The 20,852-nt window shown below is 41.6% G+C and overlaps 1 protein-coding gene across 5 annotated transcripts in view; it reads left to right on the forward strand.

Annotated features, from left to right (window-relative positions):
• Window positions 1-20,852, forward strand: part of snx29 (sorting nexin 29) — a 523,801-nt gene that overhangs the window by 223,762 nt on the left and 279,187 nt on the right. For all 5 annotated transcript variants that reach the window (XM_041206786.1, XM_041206785.1, XM_041206787.1 and 2 more), the window contains one exon: window positions 7,663-7,769. In XM_041206786.1, the coding sequence (XP_041062720.1) occupies window positions 7,663-7,769 (107 nt within the window). The remainder of the gene's footprint in view (window positions 1-7,662; window positions 7,770-20,852) is intronic.

A 20,852-nucleotide genomic window follows, 5' to 3' on the forward strand; every position in this document is an offset into this window, starting at 1 on the left:
AGAAGCCACAAGGAGGCAAGAATCAAAATCCCTCAGTTTGGTCTTCTGCATTCGCTGCTCCCAATGCGGTCTCCTCTACATCGGAGAGACCAAACGCAGACTGGATGACCGCTTTGCAGAACACCTTCGGTCTGTCCGCAAACATGACCCAGACCTTCCTGTCGCTAGCCATTTCAACACAGCATCCTGCTCTCATGCCTACGCGTCCATCCTTGGCCTGCTGCAATGTTCCAGTGAAGCCCAACACCATCTGGAGGAACAGCACCTCATCTTCCGATTAGACACTTTACAGCCTTCCGGACTTAACACTTGAGTTCAACAACTTCAAACCATGAACTCTCTCCTCCGTCCTCACCCCCTTTTTAATCCTCTTTTTTTCAATATTTATTTTCATTGAAAAATTTTTTTTTCCTTTCTTAATTTTTATTTTTTATCCATTTATTTTAATTTTCATTTGTTCTCATTTTTACTCATTGTTTTATCCCCACCTACTTTCAATCTTTTTTTCCCACAACTGTCCCCTCCCCTCACCCCACCCCCACAAGGGCTATCTGTCACTTGTTCATGTTCTTTCCAGAGTGCTTACCCTGGTCCTGCTATTACCACATTCTGCTTTCTGACCTGAATGCCACCATCAGCACCTCCTTTAGCCAGCACCACTATCATTAGCACCCCATTGTCCTTTTGTCCATGACATCTCTGGCAATCTCTCCTTTGCCTCCTTTACCACTGGCCTTCTATCCAGCTTCACCTGCTCCACCCCCCCTTAAACAGTATAAATTTCATTGCACTTTACTTTTCTTCTCTTTAGTTCTGAAGAAGAGTTAAATGGACTCGAAACGCCAACACTTTTTTTTTCTCTCTCCACAGATGTTGTTAGACCGGCTGAGTTTTTCCAGCATCTTCTGTTTTTGTCTCAAGCGTGCAGTGCTGGTTTAGTGCAAGAGGACACTTTGGTAAAGGTTTGAAAGCGAGTTTGAGGATCTGTAAGGAGCTGATTGACTGCTAGCTCTCATGCAGACCGTTGCTTGGCATTTTGGTGGGTAATGCTTCATTTATTGATCTGGCCTGCCAGTGACCGGCTGGACAGGAGTAAACAAGTCAATGCTGAGGATTTTGAGTGCTACTTAAAGACATGCTCAGCTTTCAAAGTTAATTTACTGACTGAAATTGACTGACCACTGTAGGAGGATGTGTGTGATGAGATGATATGGAACATGGGAGTATGGATAGCTTCAGGTGATAAGGAATCAGGAATAATCATTCATCTGTAAGGAAGTTAGAGTGGCCACATACCTCCTATGTGAGATTCCCGCTTCTCTGTCTCCAGCCACAGCATCTCTCACTCCCCTCCTGGCCAGCACTGTTTTCTCAAGGGGAAAGATGTTATGGTGAACTCCTGGGATCAGGTCCTGCTGCTGCTGCTGCTGCTGCTGCTATCTATTATGTGCTAGCTTGTCCTGGAAAAGAAGTGGGGGTGATTCTGAATGTGAGAGTGCGAGAGAGCGAGAAAGAGAGAGTGAGTTGTGCGTGTGTGTGACGCCTCATATGGCTGAAGAGCTGTGAGTTATGTCTGAGGTGCGTGTAGCACCTGTGAAGGGTACAATAGTGTGGGGTGTGTGAACGTCAGTGTACAGTTAGATTATAGGTGAAGTGTGTTTAGGTTATGATGCTGGGGATGGTGTGGTTATTGAAAAGCGTATTTATGAGATGGGATCTTACCTTGATTATTCTTGTCAAGTCATTAAATTTTTTGCTGCAATGGAGAACGTCCCTCACCTTCTCTGCCTTCTGTACCAGGATCCCCTGTACCACATAGGAGACCCCCTATATAACTCTTGAGACATACTTCCATGTTGGGTTTTGTTCCAGCCAGCACCAACCGCACCTTTTGTGTAAGTGAGAGATTGCAGGCTAAATATACAGCTCTCAGAAAGATGTATTCAGTCAGTGCTTGAGTGTTAAACCTGCAGTTGTCAGTCTGAAACTGAAGTGCTAAATACATACTTTAATACAGGAATTTCTTATCAGCACAGCACCCATTTTGTGCCTGTTTTCACCCTTTGTCCAAAATAATCTCCCCAACACTGGCAGCTAGAAAGACCCATTTTTAGCTATTTGGGAACCTGGTGGTATTAGTGCAATATAAAAAGACCTCTGTGGAACTTGTGTCATACACGAGAGGGAAGTAATAAATTGATGGATACATCCTACAATACACTTTCCCTGCAATCTTGTTTAATTACCCCAAAATGGGGTGCATTATTTTCTGGTCAATTTGTTATATTAGACAAACTGGGAATCAAAGAATGTTGTGATAGGGTCAAAATTGAGGTAAAAGACCAGCCATGATTTCATTGAATGGCAGAGCAGAGTCAGGGGCCAGTGTGGGCTACTCATGTTTGTTTCTTATGTTTGTATATTGTTAGTTCTCTTGTGTGAATGTTGAGCAACAGCAAGGCATGGAGCACTCTGGTATTTTGTCTTTGGATAATGACCTGGTTAAAAACAGAATGAATTACTACATAAAATATGGTCAGAATTTCTACTGGATGCAGATTTATACAAATATTGTTCATGCTGTCCCTCAAGTGAATTTGTGAGAACAAATTAAATTTTTTAATCATAATTTCAGACCTTGTTGCACCTATTTAATGTTGAATTTTATTTTTTTAGAAAAATATCTCCAGATTTTACATTAGGATACTTCAATAAAGCAATTAAATTGGAGGTTGTTTTATTAATTTTGTATTCCAGTCTTGAGAATTTAAATATTTAAGTCGTGTGTTATGACTTGGGGTCATGTGAATGAAGCAGTACATTAAATATTCCTTTGAAGTTAATATAATAATATACGCTCATATAATTCAACAGACGCCAGAGATACACTGAATCAGGATAAATTAGTTACTTGGTGGCAATTTGAACTACTATATATCTTGTTGAGGTGCCATTAGATTGGAAAGGCTCTGTAGTTTGCACACCAGGCAATCTAATTGCAAAGTGGAGAACTTGGCTTGGCCAGTTTGCCACACGTTTGCCAGCATGTGACCTTGAAGGCGATAAGTTCTTAAAAAGGGAGAGAGTATTGAAAGGGCGAGAGTATTGAAAGGGAGCGTTAGTCCTCTGGAGAGTGAAAATGGGGAATTAATAATTCGAAGTAAGGAAATGTTGGAAGCATTGAACAAATATTTTGTTGAACAGTCTGTCTTCACTGTAGAAGATGCCAATAACATCCCAGAAATACTTGTCAATCAAGAGGTGAAAGGGAGAGAGCAACTCGAAACAATCACATCACCAGCGAAGGGGTACTGATAAAACTATTAGAATTAAAGTTTGACAGATCCCCAGGACCTGATGGCTGCATCCGAGGATCCAGGATACGTTGTGGAGATAGTAGATGCATTGTTTTTAACTTTCCAAATCTCCCTAGTTTATGGAAAGGCCACATCAGATTGGAAAATAGTGAATGTAACTCCTCTATTCAAGAAAGGAAGGAGACAGCAAGCAGGAAACTACAGGCTAGCTAGCCTAACATCTGTCATAGGGAAAATGATAGAACCTGTTTTTAAGGAGATGAAAGCAGGGCACTCAGAAAATCTTAACAAAAACCATGATTGCATTATGATGTTACAGCTGATGTTACAACTGGACAAATCAGTATGGAACTTGGCTTGATAGATCCTAACTTTTATTTATTTTTTGTTTAGAAACATGGAGGGTGGCTACTGAACAAAGTCACAGGAGTCGGCTGGTGAACTTTTAACAAAAAAAAACATTTACTAAACAAGAAAAGATGAACGATATTACACTACTCCTTCACCCCAACCATACCTTTACAGAAATATATCCAAATTCTTAAAGATTACACAAGTTACGAACTGTATCTTATACTCTAATGTTCGCAGCTTACATGGACTGTATCCTTACTAACAGGCGAACTACAGCCAGACACACCATACTCCAAAACCAAGTTTCAGTGGATTTCTCATCAACCCTTCAGGTGCTTGTTATGCTGTGAGCCAACTTGTCTCACTGGAACTCTGTCTTTCTCACAAAGGTTTCCAATCTCCACACTCAAAGAACTTGCTTTAGAATTCTCTCCCAAATGATTCTTTTACTTGGATGTCTTCACCTCCAAGGCTTCAACCTCTCTTTCCAAGGTTCCCTTCCCTGGATCTTTACATGCATTCAAGCTGTATCTTCCATGCACACACTCAGATATTTAGCCATGCCAAGTAAAGCACCACTGCTCCAAAGACCTGTAGTAAAGAGTCACCAACCTTTGGCTACCTCCTTGGATCTCCTGGCTTGTCTCAAGCCCACCTCATTTCAAGTCTGCTCCGTACAGCTCTGTCTCTAATTCAGAATCTTTTCTTCAGCTCCTTACTTTCAATCCCACTTACAGGACCTGTTTCAAATTACTGTCCTTGTCCCTTAACTTGACTGTCTTCTCGAGACCTCCTTCTGGCCTACTCCCTGGTCTTTGGGACTTTCTCCTTTACTTTGGGACCTGCTGCCTACAGCTCCCATTGTGCTGCTTCTGGCATTTTCTGTGGAATGGCATACCCTTCTAGATCACCTGACCCTCTTTTCTCACTGTTGCACATTTTTCCTTGGTTTTACCTTCTGTGCAGGCGTGCAGGAATAGTTTCCAGCTGGAAAAGCAAAAGAAACAAACTGCGCTTGTGTGCAAGGCTGTTTAACGGCCTGTAACTGGCTGGCACATGTGCAGAAGCTGAAAATTAAAACAGATCTGCGCATGTGCGGCTATTCTATGGCCCGTGCATGCGCAGAGACCGCTGGGGCCCTATGGGAGCTGTGGTTCCCAAACTCCAAGGCCGATCGCCATTTTCAAAAGATAAGTTTTTTTTCCTTTTTCTTTAGGGTTTGTCACATTTTGTGAAAAGGGAAATTGTGTTTGACTAATTTATTAGAGTTCTTTGAGGAAATACCAAGCAACGTGGATAAAGGGGAACCTGTAGATGTGTTGCACTTGGATTCCCAGAAGGCATTTGATAAGGGCTGCAGTGTATGTTTGTGTGTGTGTGTGGTGGTGGTGGTGGTGTTGTGGAGTGGGGGGCGGTGGTGGGGGGGGGAGACACTTAACTGAATTAAAGACAGTTGACCTGAAGGCTTTGATGTATCATAAGAGAGGCTAGGTTTAAAATGTTAAACAGGTAAACATGGCTGGAGTTTTCAAATGTGAGTTGTAAAGGGAAAATTTGCATTTTTTAGATAAACCAGAGTAATTTGAATTTCAAAAGAGATGGTGAAATATTACACTTAGCCAGAAGAAGCCACATACTGTTGATTTTACTGATACTATGGAAGATTTTTATTACTGGAAAAGTAGAGTTGAAAAGACATTTTGGAACAATGGGATTTACACTAAAAAGGGAGAGACCTGTATGAAGGAGATGAGGTTACGTATAAAAGCAAGGCATTCTAAGATCTAGGAAGTGTGAAAAGCCTTCAGCCTCTAAGCCTCAAGTTGCTGTCTACATGAACTGAAATGAAGAAAACTCATTTTGAATTCGACTGTTCAGGGTATCCTGTTACTTTGCCTGGGTCTTTTAAAATATATGTGTTTTATTGTTGCCTCAACGGAGGTGTAACTGGGAGTTAGATTAGCTAGGGGTACTAGGAGTTATCATAGTAGTAATTTGTAAACCTATGTATGTGCTTAAAATCATCTTTAAAAAATTAATAAAGGTTTAGTTTAGTTTTGTAAGAAACCTACTGAATTCAAGACACGCATCTTGAAATGAATACGAATTATAAGATAGTTGTGGCAGCTGTTTCAAGTTTCCCTCTGAGATTTGAACAGTTCAGCATTTACCGTCCGCTGTGCCATAACAAACGAATATATGGTAGCTAAATTTGCAAATGACACCAAGAAAGGTAGGAACGTAAGTTGTAGAGAGTCTGCAAAGGGGTATAGCCAGGCTGAATGGGCAAAAATTTGGCAATTTTTTTCTTTATTCTTCCATGGGATGTGAGCGTCTCTGGCAAAGCCAGCACTAGTTGCTCCTCCATAATTGCCCTTGAACTGAATGGCTTGCCCTGGCCTTTTCAGAGGGCAGTTAAGAGTCAACCAATTTTTCTTGGCGTGGAGTTACACGTGGGTCAGACCAGGTAAGGATGATAGATTTCCTTCCCCAAAGGACATTAATGAACCACAAGGGTTATTATAACATGGAATATCCTGTGGGAAAATGTGAACTTCTCCACTTTGTCAGGAAGCATAGAAAAGCAATATTTTACTTAAATGGGGAGAATTTGCAGAGCTCTGCGGTGCAGAGGGATCTGGCTGTTCTGGTATATGAATCACAAAAGGTCAGTTTGCAGCTATAGCACGTGATTAGAAAGGCAACTTTGGGGCGTTTGCTGCAAGGGGAATCAAATATAAAAATAGGGAAGTGTTGCAACAGTTGAACAGGGCCTTAGTGAGGCTGCATCTGGAGCACTGTGTACAGTTTTGGTTTCCTTACTTAAGAAAGGATATAATTGCATTAGAAGCAGTTCAGAGAAGGTTCACTTGATTGATTCCTGGGATCAAGGGATTATCTTATGAGGAAAGTTGAGCAATTTGGGCCTATACCCATTGGAGTTTTGAAGAAGGAGAGGACATCCCATTGAAACATATAAGATCCTGATGGGATTTGACAGGGTGGATGCCGAGAGGGTTTTTTCCCCTTATGGGAGATACCAGAACTGGGGGACGCAGTTTAAATGGGGGCTCCCATTTAAGATGGAGATGAGGAGAAATTTTTTTCTGAGGGTCGTTAGTATGTGGCTTTCTCTTCCCCAGAGAGCAGTAGAAGCCGAGTCGTTGAATATTTTAAGGCTGAGTTCGATAGGCTCTTGAGGAGTAAAAGGTTACAGCGGTAGACAGGAAAGTAGAGTTAAGGCCACAATTCGGTCAGCCATGATCTTATCAGATGGCAAAGTAGGGTCAAGGGGCCAATGGTCTACTCCTGCTCTTAATTTGTATGTTTGTATGATGCACTGTGCTTAGGTCCATTTGGATTTGAATGATAATTTGATTTTAAAAAAACACTGCTATCAAGCTACATGATATTGGAAAGTGGCTACATTTGAAATACATTGTATTGTGAGTAATACTGAATTGTCTACTATTTTGCTTGGCCTAAATAGCCAAGTGGTTATGGTACTGGGTTTGTAACCCCAAGATCAAGAGTTCAAATCTCACAATGGCAAACTATGAAACAATGTAACTTCATCTGAAACGGATGGAAACATGTTTGTACTCGAAAGAGTTACATTCTAAGTGATGGAAACAAGTATTTGTGTTTGGATATTTTGTGTTTTTATTGTATGTTTCCCATTGAAAGTGACCTGTTATTGGCACCATCAAAGTTAATTAATCCTTTCTATTTTTGTTTGGCTTTTGTATGTGAGTCTGAGATGTAACATGGTTACATCACTGGAAAGACACTAAGTGAATTATTTAGTTTTAAAAATAATCTAGTTGTCCCCACAGGACAATAGATAAAGATAGCATAATAATCTTGATAATTGGAAATATTTTTTGAGGTGCAATAATATATCAGCATTAAAAGCTATAAATTTCTTTGCACAAAATAACAAAAATAAATGCATAATTTTAAACTTGTCTTGCTATCTCATCTTATTTAGTCCTTCCAAACCTGCGGAGTGGTGATACAGATATTATGATCCCAGAACCTAAACCTGTGGTTGATAATGATGAGCTGGCCAACACCTATGAACGGAAATTAATAGAGGTAAGGACAATTCTTGGTTACGGCATCTCTTCAGTTTATTTAGGCATTTAAAATAAAATTCCTGGGAAAGCTATTTTTGTTTATATATCTTTCCTGGTTTTCCTGACTGCCTGTCAGCTATAAACAAGAAAGCATGTGACTAACACTTCATGCATTCGCGCCACACAAGGCAATGACCATCTCCAACAAGAGAAAATCCAACCCTCTCCCCATACCTGTCCACCATCTACAAGGCACAAGTCAGAAGTGTGATGGAATACTCTGCACGACTGGATGAGTGCAGCTTGAACATCCATGACAAAGCAGCCCGCTTGATTGGCACCCCATCCACAAACAATCACTCTCTCCACCGCCAACACACAGTGGCAGCAGTGTGTACCATTCAGAAGATGCACTGCAGCAACTCACCAAGGCTCCTTCGGCAGTACCTTCCAAGCCTGCAACATCTACCACTTTGAAGGACAAAAGGAGCAGATACATGGGAACACCACCACCTGCAAGTTCCTTTGCAAGCCACACATCAGCCTGACTTGTAACCATATTGCCGTTCCTTCACTGTCAGTGGATCAAAATTCTTGAACTCCCTTTTTAATGCCACTGTGGGCTTATGTACACCACATAGACTGCAGTGGTTCAAGAATAGGGCTCACCAGCACCTTGTCAAGGGCAATAAATGCTATCCTAGCCAGTGATGCCCACATCCTGTGAAAGAATAAAACAAATGGAAATGTAAAATGATAGCTGGGAGTGGTTGAGTGCTCCCTGGAGTGACATTCACTCTTATTTTTCCCTCCTTTCATTAGAGTAAAATTCAGTGCTTCCTCAGTATATATATTCCTCAGTGACCACTCAAACTTCAACGTGACATTGATGCATTGGAAGGGATTCACAGATGAAGAAATTAGTAACATAAGGATGTGAGGGAGAAAGGAATAGAAGGATATGTTCATCGGGATGAGATGAGGTCAGGTGGGAGGAGGCTCATGTGGAACATTAATTCTGACATGGTTCTGTTGGGCCAAGTGTCTTTTTTTCTGTGCTATAATTCTAAAGTAATGAGCAAGAGTCTCAGAATTTAACTTATTTTAATTAGTGAGAAAGCGAAAGCCAAATTGATAAGTAAATAACAGCTCAGTTGTGATTATGTTGAGAGCTTGTCATTTACAATGGATTCCAGAAACAAAGCCAGGTTTAGTTGTAGGTTAACTGGTCTATAGTTATTGGAGTGTAAATTCTCATTCAATGTGCTAAGCAATTGAATTTTTGCAGCTAGGTTTTTGCAATCCTAAAGCAATTGAGAATATTATCTCTGTGATCTTCCAAAGAAAAACATTTAGTTTGGTCTATGAAGAGAGGGTATGACGTTCTTGCTGCTTGCAGATAACTGATTCTTAATTAAAAAACTAAGTTGAAGAGATAATGTGAAGGTCCACTTAAGGAATCAAGTGATGCACTTCTCTGCAGCATGGTTTGCCAGAACTGTAAAAGCAATGTTCTGTTTGTTTTTGTTCGTGTATGATTTTAAAAAAAATGTTCAAATCTAGTATGCTTAGAGTACTTTATTTATTTTGTTTTAACCTATAGTATGTGTTAGAAGCAGGATAAACAGTTTGCCTCTAATAACTGATGGTGATTTATGTTCAAGCCTAATCCTATCAGGAACATGTACAGGAAAGGAATAAAACATTGAGATTCAATTCACTGCACTAGTGTATTCTGAAACCTCCCTTGTGGACTCATAGAGATGTTTTGCTCTAGAATTAATCCACGTTTTAAAAATAGAACAGAAGTAATTCCATGCCGAATCTGCCATCTGCCTCAATGTGCAAGAGCTGGGTATGGTTGCTCATTGCAAAGTCAATAAATGCCTGCTTTTTAGAGATATAATTTTGTGTTTCATGGCATTATGCCATTTATCAGCAAAAGTAATTTAATATAAAGCAGCCATAGTGATACTATATTGATCTACTTCTCTTGCCAATATAAAGTCAAAAAAGTGCTCTTTCACATAGCATAATGGAAGACTAATTGAGATAAAGCCAGTATTGGAGAACCAGATACCAGTAAAGTAGTAAACTCACCTAGGCCTCCGTCGGACTTTGAACAATGAAAGAAATGCTCAACGGCTTTGAAATGTAGCCTAATCAACCTTTAAACAGTTTAAGTGAAATGGGAAGGATCAGTTGTCCTTCTATTTGCGTGGCAAAACGATGACAAGTTGGTTTGAAAATCAAGCTTATTTGAAAATGTCCAGGTTCCCATTTGACTAAACAATTTGTCTAAATGACTTTGGAATCAAAAGCACCATTTCTAAATTTGTAGATGGCGTTGAATTGTCAGGAGTGGCTTGGGTAGTCAGTATGGAAATGCGACAACAAATTAAAAGGTACTAATGGACTTGCATAATGGACCTTTAATTGGTAAATGAATTACAATACAGTTATGTGTGAGGTACCTCATTTTCCTAAGAAGTGGTGTGGTGATAAGTATAGATGCATTTAAGGCGAGATAAGCATATGAGGGAGAAGGGATTAGAGGGTTGTGCTGATGGAATTTTAAGGTTTCAAGCAGAAGTTAAAAAGCAGATATTATATTTTGACCATTACATCATTAGAATTAGCCAGTCAATATTTTTGTGTATTTTAGTCCCTTCAGAAAATTCTTATTTGAACACTTCAGCTTCTCCTCAAAGACTGAGCATGGATTTGATTTTTTAACTTAGAGCAGTGAGTTAAATAAAACTCCTCAAAATCTGCCCAAAGTGCTGAGAAATCATATAATTTTCCACACTGCTACTGCTGCAAAAAAAATAGCTGAACTTGCCAGAATAGCAATTTTTCAAACCACATTCATTTGTCCCCCAATTCCCCCCCCCCGCCAAATGTGAGCATGAACTGAAGATCTCCCTGCAATGAGGAGTAAAACGTGGATTGAACTTCATTCATGTTCCCATCCTTTGTTGGCTAAATTTGTGGCCTCATCTCCCTCTCCTCCCTCCCACCCTCTACCCCAGCCAATCACCAGTTCTGGGGTTCCTTATGAGCTGGTTGAAGGCTTGGTATTCCACACTGAAGAAGAATTAGGAACAGAACCAATACAACTTTGTTGTGGCAGGCCTCTTCATACAGCTATGGACAGTGTTCCAGCACTTGATTGAAAGGTCAGGATTCTCATGTTTAATATTCCACTACAGTCAGGAAAAATGTTACTTATAAACATCTACATTTTTATATTACGTTTATGTGCTCACAGGATGCAAGTTACCTTTGGCCCAGAGAGCCTATAGTTAGGGCTAATAGCTTAGCTTCAATCCCTTGCCATTATGGTGACTTTGAAGGGTAACACAAGTAATATTAGCTAACAGGATTTTTAATATTGTAAATACTAATTACAGAGCTAATTACACATATAGCAGGCACTACAAAATAGTGTTGACACCTTTTAAATTGGCTTTCTCATTGACAAAGCCTGACATAAGAGCTCTAATGCATTTTGAGATGGATTGTGATGACTTGCTCATTATTTATATTATATGGTAGATATATGAAATATGGTAGCTGACGTGTCAATCATTGTTTTACCTGAACTATCTGTTACTCCTATAGGTTAACTTGTGATAGCTATTTTTAGTGTTAAACCTCTCACAGTCCCCTGTCGCAGTTTGTGACACGTACAACACTGCTACATCCTAGTGCTCCCTGAATCCATCACAACTCCAAAAGCTCCCAGACCTTGTGAACTTCATCGCTAATGACTCCAGGAAACCTCTTCCAGCAATGCCAAATGTCAGCACCTGCCACTGTGTTTTATAGCTCAGCACTCTTCCTGGAAAGTTTGGAGCCTCTTATAATGTTGTTGACCCTAGGAATATACCTGAAAGTATTGCTAGAACCTGAAGCCCCATCCTGGTGCATCCCAATCTCAAAGTCATCCTTAGCATTTATAAGTCATTGTTCCTGTCTCTTAACTCAATATGAACAACCCATAAGAAATCTAGGAATCAGCTGTTGAGGCTCTTGGCTTTTCACAAATAAGAACCTTTTCGTAATGTGAGAATTGAGACAGACATATTAATTATAAATGTGTATGTGCTATCAATGGAATGCCACATACTACATATTGTAAATTAAGGGCTTTATCCTCTGTCCATGTAGTCCTATAGTAATGAGCCATTAGCTTTCCTTGTTTTTAGCATGTTGCTTTTGTTGACCTTATGTCCTGCATTCTGGAGCATGTTGGTAATGTTGGCAGAAAGGTTATAATGAGAACTAAGTTGGACTATATGACTGAAACATGTCTCTGGCTTGAAACTGTAAAATAACCCTTCATGAAACTTGCCATTGAGTGAAGACTGTTTAGAACAGATGGTACACCAGAGGCATGGATTTAGCAGGTCAGCAAAAAAACCTAAAGTCCTTAATTGAAAATTCTATTAGATTGGTTGCCACCTGAGATTAATGCCTGCCGACACAGCAATTATCTGTCCATGTCCCTGTCTTTCTCTGGTGGTGTATCTAACACAGGTGCTCAGTTAATGTGAAAGTACTTGAAGATTCATTCGTTTATTTAAAGAATGATATACTATCACTGTGCAATCTTCCAACGCACTGTGTGCTATGTCATGTGAGATAATGATCCTTTAATTTCTGAGCTTTCCTGTGATTCTGTTTGTTCAAGTTTTCTCCACAGTTTAATTATTATGCATATTAACATGCATTTAATCCCTCAATTCTAGTATACCAAATTACCCAATATCTGAAGTGATCTTATGTGGTACAAGAAACCAGCAGTGTATTTCTCACATCCATAGCTCTGGAATCAGGCAAAGTCTTGTTTGAAAGCATATACTGAAAAAAATGATCAGATCTGTTTGGGTTTTTTGAGTTATGTCCAAGCCAGGCCATCAAGTCACAGGGAAGTATCAAAACTCTGCAGACATTTCATGAGAAAAGGCACAAGACTGATACCTGGTGTCAGATGGCTTAAGTTTTGAGGAAAGGCTGATGGAAATAAGATTTTCAATCTAGAAAAGAGATGACTGATAGGTTGTTGATATAAGATCATAAGATATTGGTGCAGGAGTAGGCCATTGATCCCATTCAATAAGAAGGATGGAAAGATTCATGACTTGAAGCAGTTCCCCAGGATGGCCCTCATCTCCATCTCCTGAAATCCAAGGGATTTAGGCTTGAACCAGTTTGGCGGACAACTGGTTTAGTCATGCACTGCCACATGTGGCTGGACCACAGAAGGAAGCTATCAGGTCATAATCTCACCTGCCATAGCTGCTTGCTATTCAAGGATCATCTGGGAATGCAAAACTAACACTCAACATCTCTAGAGCCATATCTCTTCTTAAACCCCTCTCCTCAGCTCTTCCACCCTCCCTCCAATAATGAGTTTGAGAAGCTCATGAATTTTGCTCCTGGGTCAGGAGCGCAGAGTCGGGACATTTCCTGGCTCCCCCAACCCAATCTGGAATAAGGTGCCGTGGAAGTTCGGATTTTCATTCTGGGGTGATGGGACTCTTTGGGAGTTGGCCTTGTCACCCTCAAACTGAGTGCGCAGTCTGCCGGGAAGAGAGGTGGGCTGGGCGGAAGGCCTGCCTCTGCGCTGGCACTGTCTAAGATTTAGAAAAAAGCAAATAAACAAAAATTAACCCCTCCTCACCACCGCCCCCCCCCCCCTCAATATTCCCATGACCCACCATGCCTACCCATGTCACCTTATGCCCCTCATACCCTCATTGCCAGCCTATGCCACTCTACCCCTGGCCCTTTATAGCCCCTATGGCAACCTATGCCCCTTTACCCACTCCCATACCCCCTTATACCCTCCATGCCAACCTGTGTTCCTCTCCCCACCCCTAATGGCCCTTCATAGCCCCTGTACCAACTTAGTGCCAATGCAAACCACCCTGCTCCCCCCCCCCCCCCAATCCACCCTTTGCCCTTAGACCTACCATGCCAACTCACCCAGTATCCATCATGGGCAAACCTCAGAGCCCGTGTGGAGATTAAATAAAATAAAATTCCGAGTGTCTCTTGTAGACTATGTTTTTTAAAAAAAACATTTTCATTAATAAAGCCCAACTCACGGCGTTTACATCTTCATTTCATTCCGTGTTTATCCGTTATAAAAACAATTATTGGAATTCATAGTCCCACTTCAGAGTTATAACCAGTTGGAGCTGTCAATCAAACTGTGAAATGGAAGGCACTCTACTGTGATAGTGGGAAGTTGTGGATCAGTCATGCGGTGCTAATCCAGCAATGGTAGCTCTCAATCTACCATCATTCAAAAAACAACAAAATGGTTATAGTTGCAATAAACCAGATTTTGTAACTAGACAAGTGAAAAATTTTCAACGATAAAAACAGACACTAAACCAATTGAAATTTTCAAAGCTGTTTTTTCAAAACTTTCCTTCAGCAATTTTTCCCTCACCCTGCTCATCTTCACATAGGGTATAATAAAATACAATCTATATCATATAACACAAAGCAATTGTGACTTGCCCATATAATCTCCTGACCAAAGTCTGCAATGTGTTCAAGCTTTGTTCCCTGAGTCCCAGCCTCTGTTAGGAGGGAAGAGCTTCTGACCCAAATTGAACTGCTGATGCCAAGTCTCCACCCCACACTCCTGGTCACCCATGTTTTCCACCTGTCAACCCTATTTTTGATTCATATTCTCGTCCATCCTCTAACCTGCTACCTCACTTTTGGCATAACTGTCCCCCACCCATTTCTGTTCTCCTAATGGCTTTTTGTCAGTTTGAAGTCAGTTTTTTCAGCACTGGACACACTTATGTCGTACTTGCTGACTGGTGCGGGGTGCAACACTATGGCAAGAAGAGATAATATAACCGGCTGGGGTGGTTGGGTTGGTTCAGTCATCCTTGACCTCCCTTTCCCTCGTTCTGCCAGAATGTCATACCCTCTCTCTCTCTTGCCTCCAGCCCCCCACTCCCCCCCAGCTTCATGGAAAACAGAATTTCTGAATTTGACTTGGAGGGCACACTAAAAAAAAATAGCCAGAATGCTTTGTAACTCACCATGGACAGTATTGTGGGCAATACTGAGAGGTTATGTGGAAACTTTGCATCTGTTGGACAGTGGTGAAGATTTTTAAAAATTGCAAACAAAATTTGTAAGACTTTTCATACAAATGCTCAATCAAGGAAAACAAAATATATGTATGTTGCAAAACGAGAGTCATTTACAACATTGTATTTTAATCAGAATTTAAGTGATATAAACTGTGATTTAGAAATGTTATCTAACATCTTAGATTAGGAGTCACTTTTTAACAAACTTATGTCAATTATTTCAGGATAATCAGTCCATTTTTTTGCTAATTTTCAGCCATAAATTCCTAGATTCTTTCAGATTGGTGGATTAGTAATTAATTTTGCCATTAAAATTGAAAAACTCTTTATGTAGTGAAAATGAGATCCCAAGTTTCATGTGGTCACATTAGTAGCATCACCATGAACATGGTAAGATGTAGGTAGTCATGTACAGTCAGGGTCTTGCTTACCATGCAGAACTAGGTCAGTAATATGACACACAACTTTGTGTCTGAGTTACATTGCCAAATACAACAGAAAATTGTCGTAAGTTCTGTGTTTAAAGGGTGATTGTTCTTTCTTAGTGGTTAATATATGAGATAATGGTTCTGATCAGACCGGTGTCAGTGTGCTGGAGATCTTTTGGGTGCAAGAATCCATTTCTCTATAAGTGTGAAATGTTACAATTACTGGCTACCAGCCATGATTTTTCTAGTAACTGACAGCATAATAAATCGGAGAACAAAGTGCCCAAAAATACCTTGTAGGAAAAACTACCGCATTGTTAAAACATACTGAGCTAAAAGCTTGTTTTAATCTGGATAAGACCCTCTGCGTGCACTCGCCAGAATTTTGGATCTGCTATTGAGGCCCATGAATAACATCCATGAATTGTGTAAGTAATGACAGGTTGTCATTCTGCTGAAAGGTGCCTTTTACTGGTCTGCTCTTGGTTTTCTTGACCTAAGAATGCTCCAAATAGAAACTGATTTGATCCTGATCATCTTTAACTGTATGATTTTTTTTGACCAATTTTACCAACCGATTTTCTCCCAATTTTTATCTGAAAAAATTAAACTTTGTTAGGAAATAGAGGTAGTTTATGCAAGTTATATTTGTATTTGTGGGTGTTAGGAATGAGTTTTAGTTTTAATGTTTAAGTTTGATTTGTATTTCTGTATCTGTATTAAAAAAGATGAAATTGAGCCTTTTAAGAAGTTAAGCAAACACAAGAGTAGAGGAAAACAGTGCTGTTGTCTAGCTACAGGGGTCAATAGACACCTGTGGGGGAAAAAAAAACAAAAAAATAACAGCAGTTTGACTGGAAAAGGAGACAGATAGCTAATCCCAAGCTAAAAAAAAACCCCAAAATCTAGGGGAGCGGAACAGGAGAAAGTCCCAAACAGACCTTCTAAGTAAGGAAGGACAGGAACCTGTAAAAGGTCCTGTTATGTGGAAGTGAAAGTAAGGAACAGAGAGAAGGCTCCAAGCTTCAAGTTTAAAGGAAGCAGATTTAAAGTGAAAGGCTGAAGGTCTATAACTCTCTGTTATGGGCAAGTGAGGCAGTACTGTTGACAGCTGAGTTGGTGAGAGAGAGTGCATGGAATGAAGCTTGAATGCATGTGGCGACCCAGGGAAGAGGAACACAAGAAGGAGAATCCGAAACCTTGGAGGTGAACTCTTGTGGAAAGTGCCTAAGAGAAAGCGCCAGTTTGGGAGAAGGTTCCAAAGCAAGTCCTTTGAGAGTGGAGATTGGAAACCCTCATGTGAAAGTTGGAGTGCAATGAGACTAGTTGGCTCATGGTGTGACAAGTACCTGGAAGGGAGTTGAGGAGAGATGCACTGCATCTGGCTGAGGTGGCATCTGTCACTTGGTTTCAGAGTATGGTGTGTCTGACCACAGGTCGCCTTTACTTATGTATGTAATGGTGTATTTACTGTGAACATTAGAATATAAGTTAGCTTTTGTAACTTATGTTATCTGTACAAACCTGTATATATCTGTAAAGGTATAGTTGTGGGTGAAGGGGTATTGTAATGTAGTTAATCTTTTCTTGGTTTAATTACTGTTTATGTTTTTGTTAAAAGCGGACTCAGGTGACTCTGTTCAGTAGCCCCTCTCCACATATCTAAACAAACAACTAAAAGTTAGGAACAATCAAACTGGTTTCCAACCTGGCTTATCCAATGGTAAACCTCAGCAGGGGATCATAACTTGTATAATATCCAAAAGTTTTTCATTTCTTTTCATTTGTCTGTGGGCTGTGGGCATTGCTGGCTAGGTCAGCATTTATTGCTCATCCATAATTGTCCTTGTTCAGAAGGCACTTAAAAGTCGACCACATTGCTGTGGGTCTGGAGTCACATGTAGGCCAGACCAGCTAAGGACAGCAGATTCCCTTCCCTAAAGGACATTAGTGAGTCAGATGGGTTTTTATGATAATCAGCAATGGTTTCATGATCATCATTAGACTTTTAATTCCAAATTCTTTTTACTGAATTCAAATTTCACCATCTGCCATGGTGGGATTTGAACCCAGATCGTCAGAGCATTACCCTGGGTCCCTGGAATAATAGTCTCGTGGCAATGCCACCATGCTACTGCCTCCCTCTTAAATTGGCAATAAAGTTGACTTTAATAATCCTTCCAATTAAATTATGTAATTTTTTAAAGCATGGTATGCCTCTTGTCAAAATTGTACCATTTTTTGTGAAGCTTCCAGGTTTGCTTGCCATTTCGAGAGTCTTCAAAGTATTTAGTGCATGGAAGTAGAGCTCGCTTTCACTTTTGTACATGGTATCAGCAAGCATTCCCTGTATTCTTCTGGCTACCGTGCAAATCTTTATTTATTCATTCATGGGATATGGGCATTGCTGGCTAGGCCATATTTATTGCCCACCCCTAAATGCCTTTGAGAAGGTGGTGGTGAGCTGCCTTCTTGAACTGCTGCAGTCCATGTGGTATAGGTACACCCACAGTGCTGTGTTCCTGGATTTTGACCCAGCGATAGTGAAGGAACTGCGATATATTTCCAAGTCAGGATGGTGAGAGGCTTGGAAGGGAGCTTACAGGTGGTGGTGTTCCCATGTGTCTGCTGCCCTTGCCCTACTAGATGGTAGTGGCCATGGGTTTGGAAGGTGCTGTCAGTGGAGCCTTGGTGAGTTTCTGCAGTGCATCTTGTGGATGGTACATACTGCTGCTACTGTGCGTTGGTGGTGGAGGGAGTGAATGTCTGTGGATGAGTTGCCAATCAAGTGGACTGATAGTGTCAAGCTTCTTGAGTGTTGTAGGAGCTGCACTCATCCAGGCAAGTGGAGAGAATTCTATTAAACTCCTGACTTGTGCCTTGTAGATGGTGGACAGGCTTTGGGGAGTCAGGAGGTGAGTTACTCACCACAGAATTCCCAACCTCTGACCTGCTCTTGTAGCCACAGTATTGAGATGAGCCACAGTTTCTGGTCAATGGTAACTCCCAGAATGTTGATGGTGAGGGATTCTGCGATGGTCATGCCATTGAATGTCAAGGGGCAATGGTTAGATTCTCTCTTGTTGGAGATAGCTATTGCTCAGCACTTGTGTGGCGTGAATGTTACTTGCCACTTGCCAGTCCAAGCGTGGATATTGTCTAGGTCTTGCTGCATTTGGACATGGACTGCTTCAGTATCCAAGGAATTGGGAATGTTGCTGAACATTGTGCAATCATCAGCAAACATCCCCACTTCTGACCTTAGGATGAAGCAGCTGAAGATGGTTGGGTCTAGGACATTACCCTGAGGAGCTCCTGCAGTGATGTCCTGGAACTATGATTGATCTCCAACAACCACAACCATCTTCCTTTGTGCGAGGTATGACTCCAACCAGTGGAGCGTTTTCCCCCTGATTCCCATAGACTCCAGTTTTGCTAGGGCTCTTTGATGCCACACTCGGTTAAATGTTGCCTTGATGTCAAGGGCAGTCACTCTCACCTCACCTCGGGAGTTCAGCTCTTTTATCTATGTTTGAACCAAGGCTGTAATGAGGTCAGGAGCTGAGTGACCCTGGCGGACCCCAAACTGAGCGTCAGTTAGCAGGTTATTGCTAAACAAGTGCTGCTTGATAGCACTGTCCATGACTCCTTCCATCATTATACTGATGATGGAGAGTAGACTGATGGGGCGGTAATCGGCCAGGTTGGTTTTGTCCTGCTTTTTGTGTACAGGACATAGCTGGGCAATTTTACACATTGCCAGGTAGATGCTAAGTGTTGTAACTGTACTGGAACAGCTTGGCTAGGGGCGCAGCAAGTTCTGGAGCACATATTCAGTACTATTGCTGGAATGTTGTCAGGGCCCATAGCCTTTGCAGTATCCTGTGCCTTCAGCCGTTTCCTGATATCACTTGGAGTGAATCGAATTGGCTGAAGACTGGCATCTGTGATGCTGGGGACCTCTGGAGGAGGCCAAGGTGGATCACCCAGTCGGTACTTCTGGCTGAAGACTGTTGTAAATGCTTCAGCTTTATTTTTCGCACTGATGTGCTTGGCTCCTCCAACTTTAAGGATGTGGATATTTGTGGAGCCTCCTCCCCCAGTGAGTTGTTTAATTGTCCACCACCGTTCATGTCTGGATGTGGCAGGACTGCAGAGCTTAGATCTGATCTTTTGGTTGTAGCTCTGTTTATTGCTTGCTGCATATGTTGTTTGGCGCGCAAGCAGCCTTTTCTTGTAGCTTCACTAGGTTGATGTCGCATTTTTAGGTATGCCTGGTGTTGCTGCTGGCATAGCCTCCTGCACTCTTTGTTGAACCAGGGCTGATGCTTTGGCTTGGTGGTAATGGTCGAGTGGAGGATATGCCAAGACCATAAGGTTACAGATTGTGGTGGAGTACTATTCGGCTGTTGCTGATGGCCCGCAACACCTCATGGTTTCCTAGTCTTGAGTTGCTAGATCCGTTCAAAATCTATCCCATTTAACTTGGTAGTAGTGGCACACAGCATGACAGGGGGGATCCTCAATGTGAAGATGGGCCATTGCCTCCACAAAGACTGTGTGGTGGTCTCTCCTACTGATGTTGTCAAGGACAGATGCATCTGTGGTAGGTAGGTTGGTGAGGATGAGGTCAAGTGTGGTTTTCCCTCTTGCTGGTTCCCTCACCACCTGCCGCAGACCCAGCCTAGCAAGCAAGTTATTTAGGACTTAGCCAGCTTGGTCTCTGCTGGTGCTAAGAAGCCATTCTTGGTGAGGGACATTGAAGTCACCCACCCAGAGTACATTCTGTGCCCTTGCCACCCTCAGTGCTTCCTCCAACATGGAGGAGCACTGATTCATCAGCTGAGGGGGGTGGGGTGTGGGGGGATTGGGGGGGGTGTGCTGCAATCAGCAGGAGGTTTCCTTGCCCATGTTTGACCTGATGCCATGAGACTTCATGGGGTCCGCAGTTGATGTTGAGGATTCCCAGGGCAACTCCCTCCCAACTGTACACCACTGTGCCGCCACCTCTGCTGGGTCTGTCCTGCCAATGGGACAGGACATTCCCAGGGATGGTGATGGTGGTATCTGGGACATTATCTGTAAGGTATGATCCCGTGAGTATTATTGTGTCAAGCTGCTGAGATAGATATCTCAATTTTGGCACAAGCCCCCAGGTGTTAGTTAGGAGGACTTTCAGGGTTGACAGGGCTGAATTTGGCATTGTCGTTTTCGGTGCCTAGTTCGATGCCGGGTGGTCTGTCTGGTTTCGTTCCTTTTAGACTCTTTAGTGGTTTGGCACAACTGAGTGGCTGACTTGGCCATTTCATGGGGGCATTTGAGAGTCAACTACATTGCTTTGAGCCTGGAGTCACATGTAGGCCAGACTAGCTAAGGACAGTAGATTTCCTTCCCTAAAGGACATTAATGGTTTCGTGGTCATTATTAGAAATTTTTTAAAAGATTTTTCCAGATTTTTTTTACTGAGTTCAAATTCCACCATTCGAACCCAGGTCCCTGGGTTGCTCGTCCAGTGATGATATCACTACACCACCGCCTTCCCCT

This window comes from Carcharodon carcharias, chromosome 15 (genome assembly GCF_017639515.1).
Source record: "Carcharodon carcharias isolate sCarCar2 chromosome 15, sCarCar2.pri, whole genome shotgun sequence".
NCBI lineage: Eukaryota > Metazoa > Chordata > Chondrichthyes > Lamniformes > Lamnidae > Carcharodon > Carcharodon carcharias.